Genomic DNA, 23023 nt, shown 5'->3' on the forward strand with positions numbered 1-23023 from the left:
ATGTAACTGAGCAAGTTATAGAGAAACGCCACACTCTGAGACAAATTCAGGACTCTTTTATTAGCCAGAGACCGAGAGATGGCAAAGAGGCTAGATTTTCTTTTATACTTTGGTTTAGAAAGGGCGAGGGGAGTCTAGTTAAAACAGTCTTACAGAAGTAAAGCAGGCAAAAAGTTAAAAGGATTAATGGTTACAGGAAAGCAAACAGTTCCAGGTGCAGGGGCTTTAAATCTATCACAAGGTGATAGATGCGGGGCTTTGGCATTATCAACCGGACACAAACGCCGGGACTCTGAGTGCTATTAGCCAGGTGAATTCCTGGGAACTGCGGATATAGCTTGCCACAGTATCTTATCAGTTAATTGCATTCTTGGCTGTGCTGGGAGTCAGCTTGAACAACTTAAGTCCTTGAGGAAAGAGGGCGGGTAAGGGGCTGCAAGTGAAGGAGCCAAGATGGAGTCTGTCTGGCTCTCTTAGCTAAGGGAGAGTCAATTCACGTTAAAACAGGGTAGGGTGCGGGGTGCAGTGGCTCACGCCTGTAATCCTGCACTTTGGGAGGCTGGGGCGGGTGGATCACAAGGTCAGGAGATCGAGACCATCCTTGCTAACACGGTGAAACCCCGTCTCTACTAAAAACACACAAAAAATTAGCCAGTTGTTGTGGTGGGCGCCTATAGTCCTAGCTACTTGGGAGGCTGCCACAGGAGAATGGTGTGAACCCAGAAGGCAGAGTTTTCAGTGAGCTGAGATCGCGCCACTGCACTCCAGGCTGGGTGATAGAGCGAGACTCCCTCTCAAAACCAAAAAAACAAGGTAGGGTATCACACTCTGCTTTTCTGGCATACAACTCCTAAATTCAGGGAATCTCCACAGTGCTGTCTTTTGTATGCTAATGTTGACTGATAGTTGCAGGATGGGGCTGGTTAATTGGAAGGAAAAAGACATGGTTAAAGGGTTGGGACTTCCAACCCATGGTTAAAGGGTTGGGACTTTCAGCCTCAAACCCCAACCTCTATGTAGGGAAGAGGACCAATGGCTTAATGAATCATGCCTATGTAATGAAGCCCAATAAAAACCCAGGACTGGATTCCAGGAGTTTGCGGACAGCTGAACAGGTAAAGGTTCCTGGAGGGTGTTGGGCCTGGGGAGGACGTGGAAGCTCCATGCCTCTTCCCCACACCTCACCCTATGCCTCTCTTCATCTATATCCTTGGTAATACCCTTTATAATAAACTGGTAAACTTAAGTGTTTTTTTTGAGTTCTGTGAGCTGCTCCAGCAAATTAATTAAACCCAAAGAGGGGGTTGTGGGAATCCCAACTTGAAGCTGACTGGTCAGAAGTTTTGGAGGCCTGGACTGATGACTGGTGTCTGAAAGGTAAGCAGTTTGGGGACAGAGCCCTCATTCTCTGGGATGCGATGCTGTCTCCAGGTGGATAGTGTTGGAATTAAATTGGAGGACACTCAGCTGGTGTCTGCTGCAGAATTAATTGCTTGCCAGTGGGGAGAAATCCCCACATATTTTGGGGTCACAGAAGTCTTCTGCGTTGACTGTTTTTTGTGTTTCTAGCAGAGCAATATGGTTTGAGAGTTTTTTTTTTGAAACAATATACATAATTTGTTCTTTCTTTTTTCTTAAATTGTGAGCTAGAGCATTTATAGGGTAGGGTGCAAATGCATTATGTGCAATTTTAAGACTAATTATAAAGACCACTAATTCCACTTAAGAAATAGAACATTGTTGGCATGCCAGAAACCTTAAGTGCTCCTCCCCAATAACAACCCCATTCTCCTCACTAGAAGTAACCATTATCCTGCTTCCTTGGTAATTATTTTCTTGCTTTGCTTCATAGTTTTACCTCCTATGTATGAATCCCTCAACAATAGTTTTGTTTTACCTGTTTTGGAATTGCTATAAATAGGGAAGAAATACCACATGACTTGTCAGTATATTGTTTAATTTTTTTTATATCCTTTAGAAAACTTTGAGCCAGGAATCATGGCAGCCAGACCCAAGCTCTACTACTTTCATGGCAGGGGCAGGATGGAGTCCATCCGCTGGCTGCTGGCTGCAGCTGGAGAGGAGGTTGGTTCCTGACTGGGATTGGGAAGGATGGTAATTTGGGTGGGAATGAAGTAGCCTCCTTTCCTCTTCAGGCTTCGGAATGGTGCCTACAGGCTGTATCTATTATTTTCCTTTCCTATTGTCTTCCTTTGTAAGAGGTGAGGGAGGGATCATAGGATGATGGAGGATTAGGGAGGATTTGGGGAGCTGTCAAAGGAGGTGGTGTTCCAGAAGCTTCATAGGGGCTAAAAAGATTTTTGTGGATCACAAGACAAAGAAGAGAGAGGAGACCCACATCTGCCTCATTCTCTCCATTGGGACTGGCTGATTTTCTGGGGTCTTTCATCTCTGCCTCAGCACCTTAGTCCTGTAGTACTCATGGCTGCCAGCTGGAATGTTAGGCCCAGCTGCAGTCTGGCCTCCCGTTTAACTCCTCCCTTGAAACATCTACCCTATGGGATCTTTCCTTAACTCTGAATTCCCTCCACACTGACTTCTTCATAGATTTTTACAAGTGCCTTGGAATTGTTTTATGCAGGTGTAGGCTTCCTTTTCCCTATCTGAATGCTATCTCCTCTAGAGCAAGGACTCATTACCTTGCTTATTTTTCTCTATTTCCTTTTAGGGACATCTCCCCTTACACTGCTTACCCACATCTCAAGGTTTGGGGGGACCAAAAAAAAATCAATCTTTCTCACAAAAGCTTTAGAAACATCATCAATAAATCATGATAATCTCACCTGATTAAAGATCTCTGGATTCCTTTCATTGAATATATGAACATTAAAGAGAAATTTAACTTGTCTTTATATGAAGGGAAAATAACAGACGAGGAAGAAGAAAAAGAAGAGGAAAAATCACTGGGGAAGTTGGAGAAAGGACATGAGTTTGGAAGGAAGGAAGAACTTAGGTGATGAAAAGGAAAAAGAGGAATGGGAGCAAAAATAAAAAACCAACAAAAAACAAAATCTCTTTGTTGAGGACTTTAAAGTTGGAATAATATCTCTTTATCTTTTATTTAGTTTGAAGAAGAATTTCTTGAAACAAGAGAACAATATGAAAGTTGCAGAAGGGTAAGCCTAGATTTGTTCAATATTATCTTATTAGAGAAAAATGGAAACCTGCTTTGGGAAGTACTTGTTTTGATAAAAGAGACAGAGCTCTAGAATGGCTACTGTTAGTGAAACTAGGCCTCATAAAATTTAAAAAATAGGCCTCATATAGAAAAAATTAACACCAGGTGGCTCTGGATAGGGTCCCACCCTGCCTCAATAAGGTCCCACCCTGATAGGGTCCCACCCTGCCAATTCCGGGAAACAACCTCATGGGGTCCCACCCTGCCAATTCCGGGGGTCCCACCCTGCCTCGAAGTTCCCGGAATCAGCAACTCCAAGAAAAAACCTCATAAGGTCCTGCTCTAACCAATTAGCATAAGACACCTTGCTCAGGCCATAGACAGACCCAATTACCACGCGCCTAAAGCTTTGTTTGAATTTCGCGCCCTAAGCTGTGTTTGAACTTGTATTTGCCTATATAAACAGCCTGTAACAAGCAGTCGGGGTCCCAGGGCCAACTTAGAACTTGGGACCCTAGCGCGCTAGTAATAAATAACTCTCTGCTGTGAATCTCGTGTCGGTGATCCTTCGCGGCGACCCCTGCCCAGGAAGGAATCGACAGTTCGGTTCCAACATTTGGTGCATTGGCCGGGAAGTGGGGTCGTCCGAGGACCCCCGACCCATCCGGCGGAAACCTATCTGGCCCGGGCCACGGACTGCTGACTGAACGGACCTACCAGGTACCTTCGTTTTGTTCTGTCTGTCTTGCCGGCTAACTCTGAACTCTGGAGAGTACTCCTTCTGAATTAAGTGGGGAAGGGGGACAGACGTGTCCCGCACCTTCTCACTTTTCGCCCTGGGGGACGCCCTGGCGGTAGTCTGGGAGAAGGCTAATGACTCGGTCAGCCTCCTCAAATCTGTAGGCAGGCCGCCCCTGCCGTCTGAATATTTTGTAATCTTGTGGCGCTACTCTCTGGCGGCGCGGCTTCTCCTTACTTGTCTGGTCTTTGTTTTTGTTACTTTTGTTTTGTCCTTGTTTGTTATACGTGGACGAAATAAGACAGACGTTGACGACTCCTTTGTCTCTGACCCTGACTCACTTCCCTGACGTTCGGGCTCAAGCCCACAACCTCTCCATAGAATTCCGTAAGGGATGATGGCGAAAATTCTGCTCGTCCAAGTGGCCTACCCTCCATGTTGGGTGGCCCCGGGACGAAACATTTAACCTCCCAATTATCTTACAGGTTAAAGCAACAGTGATGGATCCTGGGCCACACGGACACCCAGACCAGGTGGCCTACATAATTACTTGGGAGGATCTGGTCCGAAACCCTCCCTCTTGGGTGAAACCCTTCCTCCATTCCCCTTCCCCATCCCAATCTACCCTCCTTGCCTTAGAAGCCCCAAAGAATCGGAATCTGGACCCGCATAAGCCAGTCCTCCCAGATAAACCCCAGAGGGACCTCCTCCTTCTCGAACCCCTGCCTCCTCCACCTCAAAACCCCCTTCGGGGATCTCCACCTTACGCTTCACCCTTGCCCCCTGTCTTGTCCCCAGCTCTTTCCTCTACCGCCTCGACCCCTACCCTTTCTCCAACTTCTCCCTCGGCCCCTCCCTCCACCCCGTCTCCTCCTCCAGCCCCGCCCAAACTCACCCCTCGGAAGCCGCCGCCGACACCTCCTCGTCTCCGCTTGCGGCGGACTGAGGACCCAGAAGGCCCTTCCACTTAGCAATCCTCCCTTTTTCCCCTCCGTACTGTCAGTCACACAGTCCAGTACTGGCCCTTCTCTGCCTCTGACCTCTATAACTGGAAGACCCATAACCCTTCCTTTTCCCAAGACTCTCAGGCCCTAACCTCGTTAATAGAATCCATTCTCCTCACCCACCAGCCCACCTAGGATAATTGCCAGCAACTCCTGCAGGTCCTCTTAACCACTGAAAAAGGCAGCAAGTCCTCTTGGAGGCCCGGAAAAATGTGCCAGGACCAGGAGGCCTCCCAACCCAACTTCCCAATAAAATAGACGAGGGATTTCCCCTCACCCGCCCGGACTAGGACTATGAAACGGCACCAGGTAGGGAGAGTCTCCAAATCTATCGCCAGGCTCTGTTGGCGGGTCTCAAAGGGGCAGGAAAACGCCCCACAAATTTGGCCAAGATAAGAAAGAAACCCCTAAGGAAAGGGAAGCCAGGTTAGCGAAGGAACAGATAGAGCGAGAGGATCGTAAAAACCGAGTAAAGGATAAGCATTTAACAAAAATCCTGGCAGCAGTTATGAGAAAGAAAGGACCAGGGAGAGAGGGAAAGAAGCGGAGACGGCCAAAAGTGGAAAAAGACCAGTGTGCCTACTGCAAAGAACAGGGGACTCGCGGAGGCGTTAAGGACAAAAGAGGACGCGGCCAACTCCCGGAGGAACGGCAGGCCGAGAGCGCGGCGCCCGGGCCTGGCGCCAAGCCTGAGCCCGCCAGACGGGAGGCGGCCCCGCCGCCGGCTCGGCTCCGGCCCCAGCCACGCCAGCATGGCCGGCCGGACCGTACGGGCTGAGACCCGGAGCCGGGCCGAAGATAACATCAAGAAGGTAATGGCGACCATCAAGAAGGTCCAAAAATGGAAGAAGCAATGAGTGACTGTAGGCGACACTCCCCTTCGTATCTTCAAGTAAGTGCCAGTGGTGGACCCCCAGGAGGAGGAACGAAGGCGGGCAGGTGGCGGGGCAAAGAGATCCCGTGGCCGGGAACGTCGGGGCAGGGGCGCCAGTCCCCGAGGGGGTGGCCCTCTCATCCTGCTGGATCTCAATGATGAGAACAGCAACCAGAGTTTCCATTCGGAAAGTTCCCTGCAAAAAGGCACAGAGCCCAGTCCTGAGGGCAGCCCCCAGCCCAGCCGCCCTGTGTCACCTGCCGGACCCCCAGAAGGGGTCCCTAAAGAGGCTCAGCCCCCATGGCTGGGCCAAGAAAAAAATCCCGGGGGCATAACTGCTGGCAGCACTGACGAACCCCCAATGCTGACCAAGGAGGCCCTGGCAATGATCCAGCAGATGCATGCCTGGACACACTTAAATAATTGAAAGCTAAAATTACTGATTAAAAAAACTGACTTTCTAATCCCAAAGACAAGTACCCTCGTAGAACAAGTGACATCTGCCTGTAAGGTCTGTCAGCAGGTAAACGCTGGGGCTACCCGAGTGCCAGAAAGGAAACGAACTCGTGATAACCGCCCAGGAGTCTATTGGGAAATAGACTTCACTGAAGTAAAACCTCACTATGCTGGATATAAGTACTTACTGGTGTTTGTAGATACCTTTTCAGGATGGGTAGAAGCCTACCCCACCCGGCAAAAAACGGCACACATAGTAGCCAAGAAAATTTTGGAAGAAATCTTTCCTAGATTCGGACTTCCCAAGGTAATTGGGTCAGATAACGGGCCGGCCTTCGTTTCTCAGGTAAGTCAGGGGCTCGCCAGGATATTGGGGATTAATTGGAAATTACATTGTGCCTATAGACCCCAGAGCTCAGGACAAGTAAAAAGAATAAATAGAACAATAAAAGAGACCCTTATTAAATTGACCTTAGAGACTGGTTTAAAAGATTGGAGACGCCTCCTATCCTTAGCTCTGTTAAGGGCCCGGAATACACCTAACCGTTTTGGGCTCACTCCATATGAAATCCTCTACGGAGGACCTCCCCCCTTTGTCAGCCTTGCTTAATTCCTTCTCCCCCTCCGATCCTAAGACTGACCTACAGGCCCGGCTAAAAGGACTCCAAGCAGTACAGGCCCAAATCTGGGCCCCCTTGGCAGAACTGTACCAACCAAGACATCCACAGACCAGTCACCCCTTCCAGGTGGGAAACTCTGTCTACGTTAGACGGCATCGCACTCAAGGACTAGAGCCTCGGTGGAAAGAACCCTACATTGTTCTCCTGACCAGTCACCCCTTCCAGCCATAAAGGTTGACGGCCACGCATCCCACGCCAAGGCTGCTCCAGAGACGTCCGGATCAACACCACTTAAGACGTGAAAACTCCAACGCTCCGCGGACCCGCTCAAGATAAGACTCTCTCGTATCTAACTCCTTGCTTATTGTTTACCCTTCTTCCCTGCGCCGTCTCTAGTGTAGTTTTTGACGCTAACCCCCACCGGCCATTTAGCCTGACCTGACAGATAATTAATTTTAATAATCAAGAGGTCTTAAATAAGACCTCCGAGAATGCTCCTATAAAGACTTGGTTTCCAGACCTCTATTTCAACCTAAAAAAATATATATATAGCAAAAAAAAATAAAAGACACAGGCCCCCGGTTTACTAGTCCCACAGGAGTCCTATTAAGAACTCCTCAAGATAGACAAAAATAGAAAAGACAGGCTAGAAAAATGTCCATCAGCCAGAACAGGTTTTATGCCTGTCCCGGATGCAAGACAGAACCAATAAAAAACTTGTAGAAATCTGACTCACTTGTATTGCAAAAACTGGTCCTGTGTAACTACTAATAATAAAAAGTAAAAATAAGCCACAAAACCTTAGTATATAACTATGCCCTTTGTCCAGCCCTGTACCACAACCCGATATTCAGAAAATTGCAACCTGGTTCACATCAAGTTTAAAGATGCGGCAAAATCTGATAACAGATAGATAACAACAAAATTAATATAAAGTCTCTATTTATACCAGCACTTCCCCGCCCTTAATCTCCCTCACCCTCGCCGACATGTTAAAAATTAAGGTAGCGGCTAGAGTTAAGACCAGGACAGCAGCCCTAGTGCATAGTAACCATCATCTGCAACAACTTAAAGTAGCCATAGATAAAAACCTTAAAGCCATAGAACAATCTATCACAAAACTTGAAAAGTCCTTGACTTCTCTGTCTGAAATTATATTACAAAACCGACAAGGACTAGAAATTGTCTTTCTAAAAAAAGGGCGGGCTCTGTGCAGCCCTAAAAGAGCAATGTTGTTTTTATGCAGATCATTCAAAAATAGCTAAAGATTCTATGGCAAAACTAAAAGAGAAAAAATCTCAACAAAGTTAGTTTAAAAATTAGTACAACCAATCCCCTTGGCTTAGCACCCTAATCTCCACCATCTTAAGACCCCTCATCCTGCTCACGCTCATCCTGACTTTCAGGCCATGCATACTCAACCACTTACTCACCCTTATTAAAAATAGATTACATGCTATGGTTCTGACCCAACTATACCAGACCCTCAGGACTAAAAAGAGGCTCAAGATTGAGCCTCTGACACAAAAAGAGGAGGGAATGAAACTAGGCCTCATAAAATTTAAAAAATAGGCCTCATATAGAAAAAATTAACACCAGGTGGCTCTGGATAGGGTCCCACCCTGCCTCAATAAGGTCCCACCCTGATAGGGTCCCACCCTGCCAATTCCGGGAAACAACCTCATGGGGTCCCACCCTGCCAATTCCGGGGGTCCCACCCTGCCTCGAAGTTCCCAGAATCAGCAACTCCAAGAAAAAACCTCATAAGGTCCTGCTCTAACCAATTAGCATAAGACACCTTGCTCAGGCCATAGACAGACCCAATTACCACGCGCCTAAAGCTTTGTTTGAATTTCGCGCCCTAAGCTGTGTTTGAACTTGTATTTGCCTATATAAACAGCCTGTAACAAGCAGTCGGGGACCCAGGGCCAACTTAGAACTTGGGACCCTAGCGCGCTAGTAATAAATAACTCTCTGCTGTGAATCTCGTGTCGGTGATCCTTCGCGGCGACCCCTGCCCAGGAAGGAATCGACAGTTCGGTTCCAACATTAGAAAAGGCAAGCACATAGCATGACTGCTAACATTGATTGGCTGTTCATCATGTTCCTGATACACAGCTTAATTTGCGTCAGCAAAGGCCACACCAATTAGCCTTCAGAAACTCTTATCAAGTAGGTCATGACAGTGACTTTGGTTAAGAGGATAGAATGAAAATCGTATGTGTCCGCAATAATTGGTTTAATTCTTCCCATCTCACTGAAGAATCCTTTAAGAATCCCCACATCCCCACTCCCCCCACCTCCCACCCCCCCCCGCCATGTTGGCCAGACTCGTCTCAAACTCCTGACCTCAAGTGATCCGTCCACCTCAGCCTCCCAAAGTGCTGCGATTACAGGCATGAGCCACTGCACCCAGCCAACACCCTAAACTTTGAGAATCAGAAGCACTTATACTATAACATATTTACAGTAATGCAGAAAATCGTAAATAATCATGTTAACCAACACACAAAAATGCATGAGACTGCCAAATGAATCTCAGATTTTACATGAAGCAAATGGTAGCCATTTCCTCAACAACTGGGGTCTTTAATTCATCACTTTGGATAGAACCTAAAAATCACAGAGAGAAATTAGAAGTGAACCATCCTTAGATTTACTGCAACTACTGAATAAGGGTATCTTAACCCCTCTTTGCTCAAACCACAGATGGACGCTTGCTTGTCGGCCAAGTGCCTTTGGTTGAAATGGATGGAATGGTGCTGACACAGACTAGAGCCATCCTCAGCTATCTTGCTGCGAAGTACAACTTCTATGGGAAGGACCTGAAGGAAAGAGTCAGGTACTATAGTGTTCATTACTCTACTTGATTCTTAGCCAAACTTCTTCAGTTCTCCACCAACTGAGACCTGGTTCAGGTGTACCTTTCAGCCTGGATTGAGACAAAAAAGACAAATGGGACAAAGGGGAAATGACTTGCTAGACCTGGCATGCCTTGTACTTATACTTTTTTCTTCTTTTGAGACAGGTCTCACTCTGTTGCCAGGCTGGAGTGCAGTGGCATGATCGCAGCTCACTGCAACTACCGCCTCCTGGGTTCAAGCAATTCTCATGCCTCAGCCTCCTGAGTAGCTGGGACCATAGGCATGCACCACCATGCCCAGCTAATTTTTGTATTTTTAGTAGAGACAGGGTTATGCCATGTTGGCCAGGCTGGTTTCGAACTCCTGGCCTCAAGTGATCCACTTGCTTTGGTCTCCCAAAGTGCTGGGATTATAGGCATGAGCCACCGTGCCCAGCCACCTTGTACTTATTCTTAATAAGTACTCCACATCCCCCTTTTCTGTGTACTACTGATAGTGCACTGAATGTTGTATTCAACATTCTCATATTCTCTCCCCACTCCTAACAAAATATGTTCTTAGAAAATAAACTGGTAAGTTATTCTACATGAAGGTAGAAATGACTGATTTATCACACATACTGAGCATTGTATCAATGATCTATTGACTATAAATAATGCTCTAAAACGTATCTTGAAAACTCTAAAACAAACCTGAAACACATTGACTTAAATCAGCAAGCATTTGTTATTGCTTACCTGTCTATGGGTGAGCAAGTATCTGGGTGGCCTATGTGAGTCAAGCTTGACTTAGCTAGACTGCACTCACTGATGTCTGTAGTTAGCCAGGCTCTGGTCATGGGTGTTGGCTGACTATCAGTTGGGATACGAATGGACCATGTGTCTCTCATCCTCTCATCCTCAGCTTGTTCTCATGGCAGCGAGGCAGAGTTCTGAGAGCGACAGTGAAAGCATACTGGCCTCCTAAGTTCTGGGTTCAGAATTGGCACCTCATCATTTCTACCTCATTCCACTCATTAAAGGAAGCCACAGATAGACTGGGAAATAGACCCCATCTATTGATGGGAGGAGCTGCCAAGTTTCATCACAAATACAGGAGGGTGAAGTTTTTTGGCCATTTTTTGGCCTCTGTATACCACAGACATCTATGCTACGCTGGGCATTGTGCTAGGCCTGGCAGAAAATGATTGGGTAATTATTCACGGGGATAGTTTAGTTTCATAAGAAATAACTAGACTTAAGACAAAACAAGTACTTGCAACTATAAAATCTTACCTGGATTTGGGGTCATGGGGCCTGTTCAGAGGTCCCTAAACAGTCATCACTATAAGCATGGACACAGTGCGCAAGGTCAGTATACACAGAAGACGCAGTGGGAGAAAGACCAGGGCTCAATTGTTCAGAAAAAGGAGAAAGAACAACACAGGAATGAGCAAGGCCCACAAAAAGTAGCAGCCCATGCCAACTTTCCCATATCTTCATCTTTAAAACAGGCTTAGTCATTCCAACCTGTAATTCCGAAGGTATATGGCAGGAGAAGCAATGTCAAACAGTATGTGAACATGATACTTTTGTAAATAAGTACAAATATGCAAATGCACTCTGCTTCTTATTGTTTTGATGCAAAGTTTTTAATTGGTCTTTAAAAATCTCGTTTTTTCTAAGACAAGCCCTGAGCTATAGATGGTGTTGTTAATATTCTTTTTCTTTGGGTTAGCCATAAACTACAGTAAACTAAAGCAAGTGGACTAGGTGACACTAACATGAAAGAAACGTTATTTGTAATTCAAACAGGACAATGAAAGTATATTATTAAATTTTTTCTTTTTCTTTTTCATTCATTCTTTTTTTTTTTTTTTTTTTTTTTGAGATGGAGTCACGCTCTGTTGCCCAGGCTGCAGTGTACTAGTGTGATCTCGGCTCACTGCAACCTCTGCCTCCTGAGTTCAAGTGATTCTCCTGCCTCAGCCTCCCAAACAGCTGAGACTATAGGCACGTGCCACCACACCCTGCTGACTTTTGTATATTTAGTAGAGATAGGTTTCACCATGTTGGTCAGGCTGGTCTCAAACTCCTGGCCTCAAGTGATCTGCCTACCTTGGCCTCCCAAAGTGCTGGGATTATAGGTGTGAGCCACCATGCCAGGCCTTTTTTTTTTTTTTTTTTTTTAATTTTTAAGAGATGGCATCTCACTATGTTGCCCAGGCCAGACCCAAACTGCTGGGCTCAAGCAATCCTCCCGTCTCATCCTCCGGCATAGTTGGGCCATAGATGTGCCACTAAGCCTGACTCCATTATTCTTTATATGCTGTTAAAAAGAAAAAGACTACAGAAGACCATTAAAACAAATTCATTAAGCAATTAGCATATAATGGGGAATACAAAGACACTCTTGAAGAGATAACTAGCACAGCATGAACGTATAATAGGCTAGTAAATAACAGCAATAGAGATACTATGGTTTGTTTATTTATTTAGTGCTTGGCAATGAAAGGAAAACTTTAAAGGAAATTAAACATTTCTTTCTCAGTTGCCAGGTCAACAGAAGACCTGTTAAATTATCTATCTTCTCTAAATAAGTGAAAATGTTCTGGTACTAATTGTTTTGTAGTTTTGATAAACTTCATTGAGTTTAGTTTTTAAAGCCATAATAATCAATTATTTGTTTATGGTAGATTTCAACTTAAGGGCATTCGTGAATTCTTTCATACATCCTTTTATTCAATAAACATTTCCAGAGACTCTACTATATCCTGGGCACTTGGCTGGTTCTGGTGCTAGAAATCATTCATGAGAGTGGAAGCTTAAGAGGAAAAATAAACATTATTTGCTCCTGCATCCATTTATACCAGAGAAGTGTTGGAGTAAGAACCCTACGCTCAAAACCTCCTTGATGGTCAAATGGTTGTTTTGTCAGGATCAACATGTACATTGATGGCACCCAGGTCCTGATGATGATGATAATTATGGCCCCCTTCAAATTCCCTGAGGAAAAACAGGAGACGCTTGCTTCCATCATGCAGAAAGCTAAAACCCGGTACTTGCCTGCCTTTGAAAAGGTAGGCTTCAGGTATCCAGGGCTTTTACATTTTGTTTCTGAGAATATTTCAAGAGTGAATATCTGAAAAGAGACACAGAGGCCATGTTAGAGCTTTACTGCCTTTGGATCAAAACTTTAAAAAGGATCCAGAACAAATTACAGGTAAAATTATGGAACCTCCAATGAAACGGAGTTGGAATATACCAAGTACAATGAAAGCATACAGCATTTCTGTTCTGTCTTTTAAAATAAGACATCAGCCTAAGGTGTGACCACCGTGAATACTATCAGGTTTTTTTTTTTTTAGGTCTAATACTAGAGGCTAATTATGCCTCAATCAAAAGACAAACTCTCTCTCTCTCTCTTTTTTTTTTTTTTTTTTTTAAGACAGAATCTCACTTTGTCACCCAGGCTGGAGTGCAGTAGCGTGATCTCGGCTCACTGCAACCTCTGCCTCCCGGGTTCAAGTGATTCTCCTGCCTCAGCCTCCCTAGTAGCTGGGACTATAGGCGTGTACCACCATGCCTAGCTAATTTTTGTATTTTTAGTAGAGACCGGGTTTCACCATGTTGGCCTTGGTCTCGAACTCCTGGTCTCAAACTTCCAACCTCAGATGATCTGCCCGCCTCGGCCTCCCAAAGTGCTGGGGTTACAGGTGTGAGCCACTGCACCCGGCAATCGGCCATTTTTTTAAGGAGCTCTGGTTTCTTTTATGCTTAACTTTTTCGTGCCATAGTAGTCATAAAGAATGATGATATCTGTATGGCATCGGCACAAACAGGCAAAGCAGCTGGCAGCTGGAAGAGCTGCTTTGGGGGCTCCATCACTCCAGGCCTCTTTTGACAACCTCAAGAGCTTGCAGTTCAAATTCTCTCTTATTGGCTAGGTGCGGTGGCTCATGCCTGTAATCCCAGCACTTTGGGAGTCCGAGGCAGGTGGATCACTTGAGGTCAGGAGTTTGAGACCAGCCTGGCTAACAAGGTGAAACCCTGTCTCTACCAAAAATATAAAAAATTAGCTGGGTGTGGTGGCGGGCTCCTGTAATCCCAGCTACTCAGGAGGCTGAGGCAGGAGAATCACTTGAACCCGGGAGGTGGAGGTTGCAGTGAGCTGAGATCGCACCATTGCACTCCAGCCTGGGCAACAGAGTGAGACTCTGTCTCAAAAAAAAAAAAAAAAAAAAAAAACTCTGTTATTGACACACAGCAGTGAAGTGTGGCACCTGGGTGATGCATTCTGGCCCAAAAAACCCTCCTTAATCGGATGTTGGATTATTTAGAATGCTCATTTATAAGACTATTTTATTTAACTTGGAGTTGGATATGATAGTTTTTGAAAATGTACCTTAGTGTCTATTATAGTTTGTTCCCAGAGAATCTTTTAAGAAAGTGGAATGATATGATTCATTTATATCATAGTTGTTATTTCTGAAATAAGTAGATGCTTAATACTTGGGTCTAGTCTTTGGCCAGGACTATGTTACTTCTATTCTGTAAGACACAATGTACTGAAGAGTTTTGATTGTGTTTTGGATTTAAATGCAAAGTTACTAATTTCCTTATGTTAAGTTAAAGAACTGGGAACTATTCAAAATGCGACGTCACCCTTACTTGCCATTGAGGCTTGGGCTTGTGTTATTTTTTTAGTTGCCAAACCATCTTTTCATGATATTCCTTCTGATCAAGAGAATATATCCTGGAGGCTGCTGTTTCAAACAAAGCATCTCTCTGGGGCTTTGGGATAGATCTTTTCTCTGAGTGAAGAGAATGATACTGAGCAGAAAACAAACCCTGCTTCTCTTATTCACCTATTACTGGATAACTAAACTGCTTTTTCCAAATCAAAGAATACTGTACTTCAACATAATACTTCAACTCAATAATGTAGATGCTGTATTTCAAAATATGTTAAGTCCAAGTTTTTGTATTTAGATACCAAATTTTATTTCTGAAAATGAGGTGAGTTTTAAAAATTATTTTATAAGAAGTAGATGTTCATTATATAAAAAATTAGACAACACAGAGCTGTAGAATGTAGAAAGAAACCACTACTATCCTCACACCCAAAGATATATCTCAGTCAGTATTATTTTTACATGGTTCTTCCTAGTTTTTCCCATATAAATACATTTTTATTTGTTTTTTGGACTTTTAGATAATTATGATTATACAGGAGATAATTTTGCCGGGTATTCCATTACAATTAACCCCTGATCAACATGTGAATTGGGGCATATAACTTTTGACCTCTCAAAAACTATGAATAACCTACTGTTGAATGGAAGCCTTACTGATAACATAAACAGTGGATTAACACATATTTTGTAGCTATATGTATTAAGTACTATATTCAAAGTAAGCGAAAGAAAAAAACTTTATTAAGAAAATCATAACGAAGCGAAAATATATTTACTATTCATTAAGTGGAAATGGATCATCATAAAGGTCTTCATCCTCATCATCTTCACGTTGAGTAGGCTGAGGAGGAGAAGGAGGAGGGGTTGGTCTTGCTGTCTCTGGGGTGGCAGAAGTGGAAGAAAATTATGTATAAGTGAACCTGTATAGTTCAAACCTGTGTTGTTCAAGGGTCAACCGTATTTAAAATATTTTCAGAATCAGAACTGCTATGTACCTACTACTTGGCAGTAACAAATGTCAGTACTTTTATTTTCTTGCTTAAGAATTTTACTTTCTCATTAAAACAAATGTATATAGATAGCCGAAGTCTCCTTTGAACTGTACTCAAACATTATACCCTTCCTCTCTCCCTTCTCAGAGGCAACCACTATCGGAAATTTGATGTAAATTCTTTCTCTTCATTTTTAAAAATAGAGACCTGGCTTTGAGCTGTTTTAAAAGTATTTACACGTGTGGATCTTAAAATATTTTTATGTACATAGCATCATACTATAAGTTTGTTCTACTACTTGTTTTTATCAACCAACTTTATGTTTTTGAGCCTTATAGGCAAATATCTTGTCATTGCTAATACATTTGTATTTATCCTTTTCGCTTTATTTATTCTATTTACAAAAACAAAACTTTTCTTTGAGTTTTCCTTTGTTTTTCTAGATCCTGGCAGATGATCTTGTTTTCTTTATCTCCAGCTTTTCTTCTATGGTTCAGAAGGTAAACATTTCTTTCTGAAACTATTAATGTTTGTCCTTCTCTTGATAGGACAAAGATTCAACTTTTCTCCAAACTTCTTCCTGTTTCTGTTTTTGTTAAATAATATTTTATATCCAACTTGTTTTTAAACTTCTTCTAATTTTTTTTTTTAGCTACAACTTATGTGTATTTATGAACACATTTAACTGATTCCTTAGCTAACCATTGCTCCTTGCTTCTCATGCCTTTCTTCTGGGTGCTTTTTCCTTCTAAGGGAAGCACGTCTTTTTTGGAGTTCTTTCAGGAAAGGTCTGTAAGTGGTTAGCTCTTTCAGTCTTTGCTAGAAAATATCTGTATTTTTACCTTTACTCTAAAATAATGATTTAGATGTTTATAGAATTCTAGATTAATAAATTGCAAACAACTCACAATCTTTCTGTGCCCAACCATCACCAGACACCTGCACGTTAGCTCACTTCAATCACGGCATTATCAGTACTGCACAAAGCCCTCTTTTGCAGACAGCATAGACACTATCTATAAAATCTTCAGCAAGCCTTTGTTTCTTTGCAGTCAGCTTCTCTTCTGCAGATCCTGCCCATTGCCTCCTCGCAACATAGTTTCCTACTTTCTTGAACAAATCTGCCTTTCTTTACAACTATCTTGGTAAATTCTTTGACCCGGTGCCACCAGCCCAGAGAGTGGTTGCTCACCCACAACACCTTTTTATCATCTCTTTGATTTGAAAACATTTTTATCCCTTTACAGAATCGACTCTTATTTTTGGCTCTGTGGTTCAAAATTCTTTTTCATCAGTTTGTTACCTCTGTCTCATAGATGACTTGGGTTTCCTTATATGCTGTGTAATTTTTAGCTGTGAGTTTGTCTTCAGCAGGAGTCCCATTTCATTTATTTGATATATCTCATCAAGTGTTTGTACTATAGAATTCACTGATTCTGGCGATTTTTCCCCATCCACACTAACATTTATTTTTATTCTTGCATGTATCACAAGAAGAGACATAGCACTTGAATTTACCTTTGCTCCTTATTTATCAAGTGAACCCACATTTAATGCATCTGGTACTCACAGATGCACCTGAGAGGTTTCTAAATATTCACTCTTCACTGGATAGTGAAAAATTAGCTTTCTACGTGGCTCTGCTTTGGACTTCTGGGATCACATTTGTCACTTGTTTCTATTGGTGGTATAGCCAGCAGGCTTAAGCTAGTTGTAACTTTTGTGTCTCTCTGCACTGGTGGATACAATTTTACTTAGCTACCTCCAGGTTTATAACAGGAGTCCAGTACCAGCATTTCACCACCCAAAAGGCCTTGATAATCACTGACAAATTACCCCCACCAAAATTGTGCCAGTTTACAACATGTGTTAGAGTGTTGGTTTCATCCTATTCTTACCAGCCCTGGAGATTTTTTGTTGTTGTTGTTAAGATTCTTTATTAAATCTAATCAGAACAAAGGCTTCATGCTCTTGTTAAGTATTTAGACATGCAAAATGGTTTTTACTCTCATTTGATATTCTTTATTATTTTTCTTTCTGTAGATTTTGAATGACCATGGAGAGGATTTTCTTGTTGGCAACAAATTCAGCCGGGCAGACATACAGCTGTTAGAAGCTATTTTAATGGTGGAAGAACTCAATGCTTCTGTTCTTTCTGACTTCCCTCTACTAAAGGTAGTGTATTAACATCCACACAAAGCCCAGAAAAAAATGAACAAAGACTGAAGCAAAATATGCCTCTAGGCCAATCTCAAAAGAAACTTAAGAACACTGGCGTGTGTGTGTGTGTGTGTGTGTGTGTGTGTGTGTGTTTGTGTGTGTGGTGGGGTTTTGTTGTTGTTGTTATTGTTGTTTTTGTTTGTTTTTTTGAGACAAGATCTCACTCTGTTGCCCAGGTTGGAGTGCAGTGGCATGATCATGGCTCACTGCAGACTTGACCTCTTGGACTCAAGCGATCCTCCCACCTCATCCTCCAGAGTAGCTGGTACCACAGGTGTGCACCACCACACCTGGCTAACTTTTTTTCTTTTTTTTTTGTAGAGATGGGGGTTTCTCTGTGTTACCCAGGATGGCCTCAAACACCTGGCCTCAAGCAGTCCCCTGGCCTTGGCCCACCAAAGTGTTGGGATTACAGGCATAAGCCACCATGCCCAGCCCAAGAACACTGTTTTAAAAATCATTCTGACCAGGCGCGGTGGCTCACACCTGTAATCCCAACACTTTGGGAGGCTGAGGCAGGCGGATTGCAAGGTCAATAGATCAAGACCATCCTGGCCAACACGGTGAAACCCAGTCTCTACTAAAAATACAAAAATTAACTGGGCGTGGCGGCGTGTGCCTGTAATACCAGCTACTTGGGAAGCTGAGGCAGGACAATCGCTTGAACCCGGGAGGCGGAGGTTGCAGTGAGCTGAGATTGTGCCACTATACTCCAGCCTGGGGACCCAGCGAGACTCCTCTTGAAAAAAAAAAAGTAAATAAAAAATCATTCTTTTATTCATTTTGGTTATTTTTCTCTTGCTTATCTATAGGATCTGTTACGAAATAAAACTTTATGAAGGGGGAAAATAATTGATTATTTTGATGTCTAGCATGAACATTTAGCATGATGCTAAACATCATGATGTTTAGCATGAACATTAAAAACTTTCCTGTTTTTAGTGCTTTTAAAACTTTTCTTCCTGGCAAAGCAAAGCTCACACGTCTGTCTTTGTTGTTTCTCCCTCTAGGTCCTACCAGATGACCCTGCCTGCTTTTAGTCCCCCTGATTGTGGGCTCCCACATAGTTCCTCCATTTTTCAAAACATTTGCTTAGGGGGTGCTGTCAGTCTCCTGTGGCACTGCCCCAGCCCTCAGACAGAATTCCCCTCCTGCCAGACCTTACCTGGCCTCTGTTCCAATTCCTGAGAAACATTTTATCTAATAGGTAACCAGGGGTCTTGTGGTTTAAGAATTAGCAATTTTTCTTACAATAAAAGAAATGCAAGTTCATATAGTTATGTTAGACGTTTGTGTAAACCAAAAGAAGACAAGAAAAAAGACTGGCCGGCTGCGATGGCTCACGCCTGTAATCCCAGCATTTTAGGGGGCCGAGGTGGGCAGAGCTCCTGAGGTCAGGAGTTTGAGACCAGTCTGGCCAACATGGTGAAACCCCTTCTCTACTAAAAATATAAAAATTAGCTGTGCGTGGTGGTGCATACCTGTAATCCCGCTACTTGGGAGGCTGAGGCAGGAGAATTGCTTGAACCCGGGAGGTGGAGCCGAGATCGCACCACTGCACTCCAGCCTGGGCTACAGAGCAAGACTGTCTCAAAAAAGAAAAGAAAAAAGACCTATAATCTCACCAGCCAAATGTTATCTGCATGAGATTTCCTGACCTATTATTTTGCATTTTCCCTCCAAATAGGGTCATACTGAAGATTGTTTTGTGGCCTTCATTTAACATCCTTTTCAATTATCATGAATAAGTTTACAGGTCAACAAATATTCTTTTGCAATAGTATGCTATTTTATTTTCATTAATCAATAGAATCACATCTTCTTAAAAAAAAATCAGAGCTATGGCCGAGTGCGATGGTTCATGCTTGTAATCCCAGCACTTTGGGAGGCTGAGGCGGGCAAATCACTAGAGGTCAGGAGTTTGAGACCAGCCTGGCCAACATGGTGAGACCCCGTCTCTACTAAAAATATAAAAAATTAGCCAGGTGTGGTGGTGTTCACCTGTAATCCCAGCTACTAAGGAGGCTGAGGCAGGAGAATCACTTGCACCCGGGAGATGGAGGTTGTAGTGAGCCAAGATCATGCCATTGTACTCCAGCCTGGGCAACAGAGTGAGACCTCATCTAAAAAAAAAAAAAAAAGTGAGAGCTATGTAAAAAGAGCATAAATTCAGAAGTCTTATTCCCACCCCTTCCCTCCCACCACCCTGCTCCCATAATCACTTTATTGGCATCCTATGTATACTTCCAGTGTTCCTATTTATGCAGATAAAAGCAAATTAGAATATATAGTCATATTCTTTGCAACTCTCAACTTTCTTGCACAAAACAGAAAATAGTGTATATTCTGTTCTGCCCTGGGCTCAAGGACCTTCCTCTTTCCTATTACATAAGAACATTTTAAATTACTAGTTTATACTCCTTGTAGAGTATCATAATTTACATAACCAGTCTCCTTTTCCTAGAAACAGGTTCTTTCCAATTTTTACCATGTTAACATTCTTTTTTTACATTTTTTGGTGGGGGACAGAGTCTTGCTCTGTCGCCCAGGCTGGAGTGCAGTGGCGCGATCTCGGCTCCCTGTAATCTCTGTCTCCCGGGTTCAAGCGATTCTCCTGCCTCAGCTTGCTGAGTAGCTGGGATTAGAGGCTCGTGCCACCACGCCCGGCTAATTTTTGTATTTTTAGTAGAGACAGGGTTTCACCATGTTGGCCAGGCTGGTCTCAAACTCCTGACCTCATGATCCATCTACCTTAACCTCCAAAGTGCTGGGATTACAGGTGAGAGCCACCGCACCTGGCCCCTGTTAACATTCTTACAGCTATTTCTTTTATTCAAAAAAAGTTTTTATAGAGATGGGGGTCTCACTCTGTTGTCTGGGCTGGTCTTGAACTACTGAGCTCAAACAATTCTCCCACCTCAGCCTCCCAAAGTACTAGGATTACAGGTGTGAGCCACCACACTTGGCCTCTTATAGCTATTTCTTTGCTCACACCCATACTTATTCCTTTATAATAATTCCTAAAACAAGAATTGATAGGTCAAGAATATGAATGTGACCAGATGTGGTGGCTCATGCCTGTAATCCCAGCACTTTGGGATGCTGAGGCGGGTGGATCACTAGAGGTCAGGAGTTCAAGACTAGCTTGGCCAACATGGTGAGACCCTGTCTCTACTAAAAATACAAAAATTAGCCAGGTGTGGTGATGTGTGCCTGTAATCCCAGCTACTTGGGAGGCTGAGGTGGGAGAATTGCTTGAACCCAAGAGATAGAGGTTGCAGTGAGCCAAGATTGTGCCACTGCATGCCAGCCTAGGCAACAGAGTAAAACTCCATCTCAAAAGAAAAAAAAAGAATATGAATATTTTAGGGGTATGCACTGCCTGATTGTGACTTTTTAATAGATAAAATAACTCATGCTAAACATGTCAGAAGTTGTATTATTATCCATTTCAGAAATATCCAGCAAAGACTTTTTGAGGGATTAATGCAGATTCAACACACTGGACTCCATAAACTGAGGTCTAAGCACCCTTCACTGATGACAAAGTTGAGATTTTTCTTAAAGGTTGTGACTGCTATTAAGGCCCTGATTTTACTGTTTCTCATTTCAGGCTTTTCAAACAAGAAATCAGCAACATCCCTACAATTAAGAAGTTCCTGCAGCCTGGGAGTCAGAGGAAACCACCCCCTGATACCCACTACGTTGACTGTGTCAGGAACATAGTGCTGCTCTAATGGCAGCAGGTTGCGTGATGGCAAACGTTATGATCCAGTCGCAGCACCAGCATGTGCTGTCTGCAGAGGATAATAGAAGCGAACTGTAGATCCCAGGAGTAAAGTGTCTGAAAAGAACCAAACAATGCTGCCATTAACAGCAATGCTGATTAAATGTAGTATAAAACCATTCGGATGTGTGTGGCTTTTTAAAGCTTGTCAGTTATGGATGATAGTCTACAACTTTTATGAAATAAATAAATAGGAGCCAGATATATGTAGGGCAGGGGTCCACATACAACCCTGTTCTGTCTGCATCAAGATTGGGACCATTGAGGGAAGAGGGCCCTGCAATTTGGGGGGGAAGGATCTCTCCAACACCCACTCTAATTGCTGATTACTTGGGATAAGAAAAAAAGTGGCAAATGACAAATTAGGAGTTAGACATTGGCTGATGCTAGTAAATCTTACAGGGACGTGTGGGGAACAGAAAATGTTCATTCTGAAACCCTGAAAAAAAGTTGGATATTTAGACAACACTCTTCCACCTAACAGAGCCACCCGAGAGTGAGTTTTGCTGTGATGAAACGATTCCAAGCAGCACTGAGATTAAGATATAATACTATAACTGACAAATACTACTTATACAAGCTGAGCAAAAGACTCCCCAGCCTGGATACATTTTTTTTTTTTTTTTTAAGATACAGGGTCCTCTGTCACCCAGGCTGGGGTGCGGTGGTGCAAACATAGCTCACTGCAGCCTCGAACTCTGATACACTTTCTTTAACGGTACCTATTATGTTCCAAACTGTAAAATTTGGAGCTCAGCCTTATATTGGGGCTTGTTTGATGGGAGATGGAAGAGCTGACTTAGTCACAGAGCATCTATTCAGGATGATGTTGTAGGCACAATTGTAGTTCCTGGTGGCCTCTGGTCTGAAGCAAGGTCTCTGGTCTGCCACATGGTTTGGGGCACACAACTCTACCAGCTTCCAACTCCTGTTGGGACATTCCGTCCCAGGTTGCACACTTTATTGTGTGTATCCAGGTATATGTCCTTCCTTGTGAAATGACTTAATGACCACCAGACTTCATGCCATTTCCTCAGGGCCACTACACGGCATAACCATTCCCTATATTACCTTCTTCCCCATTCACTCTTCCTCTTGTCTTCAGATGATGGACGGAGCAACAGGGTTTTTTTTGATAACCTGGGCCATTCAGCATCCCCGCAACACAGTCCATGTAGACCTGAGCTCCAGCTCCCAGAGTGGTCAAATCCCAGCCTGATATCAGCATTCAGCTTGTCATCCCTCCTCATTCCTCACCCTGAGCAAGCCATTGCCAGCCAGCTACCAGATGATGAAAATGACAGAGTAACATGGATTGGGAGAAGAGGCTTTCACTGGAAACCCTGTGCCTGCTTCCTGTGTGGGATGACTTTTCCCTCTGACCTCCAGCGAAGCCAGGGATCTGAACTTGTAGGAATTGAACAGAAAAGAAAAATTCATTTTTAATAATTCAAAACTGTAAACCCAATTTCTTTCTGTTATAGTTACATGGCCTTGGTTAATAATTCAGACAGTATAAAAGGCTATATAGTGAAAAAGGAAATCCTCCTTTCTCTGAATTGCTTTCAAAACAACCACGTCTGGGCCTTTACTCCTTGCTCTAATGCCTCCGTTTGGTCTCCAAGTGCTGCGTGATTGAGTTCCCAATGCTCC

The 23023-nt window shown here is 43.5% G+C and overlaps 1 protein-coding gene and 1 pseudogene across 4 annotated transcripts; both read left to right on the top strand.

Annotated features, from left to right (window-relative positions):
• Positions 1-713: 713 nt before the first annotated feature.
• On the top strand, positions 714-21491 carry LOC123572960 (glutathione S-transferase A4-like). Of its 4 annotated transcripts, XM_065543917.1 has the most exons (9): positions 714-1377; positions 1979-2085; positions 3087-3126; positions 6625-6636; positions 9542-9674; positions 12613-12754; positions 17407-17541; positions 18985-18994; positions 21211-21491. In XM_065543917.1, the coding sequence occupies exons 2-9, from the start codon at positions 1999-2001 to the stop codon at positions 21318-21320; spliced, it is 669 nt and encodes a 222-aa protein (XP_065399989.1). In that variant the 5' UTR covers positions 714-1377; positions 1979-1998; the 3' UTR covers positions 21321-21491. The 4 variants fall into 4 exon arrangements, 1 of the variants encoding a protein (XP_065399989.1); XR_012433734.1 differs by lacking the exons at positions 6625-6636; positions 12613-12754; positions 17407-17541; positions 18985-18994; positions 21211-21491 and adding an exon at positions 2881-2974 and having other exon boundaries at positions 1351-1377; positions 3087-3137; positions 9542-9625; XR_006697599.3 differs by lacking the exons at positions 6625-6636; positions 12613-12754; positions 17407-17541; positions 18985-18994; positions 21211-21491 and having other exon boundaries at positions 714-2974; positions 3087-3137; positions 9542-9625.
• LOC123574056 (B-cell CLL/lymphoma 7 protein family member C pseudogene) lies at positions 4809-7399 on the top strand (annotated as a pseudogene).
• Positions 21492-23023: the final 1532 nt, after the last annotated feature.

Source organism: Macaca fascicularis, chromosome 4 (genome assembly GCF_037993035.2).
Source record: "Macaca fascicularis isolate 582-1 chromosome 4, T2T-MFA8v1.1".
Taxonomy (NCBI): domain Eukaryota; kingdom Metazoa; phylum Chordata; class Mammalia; order Primates; family Cercopithecidae; genus Macaca; species Macaca fascicularis.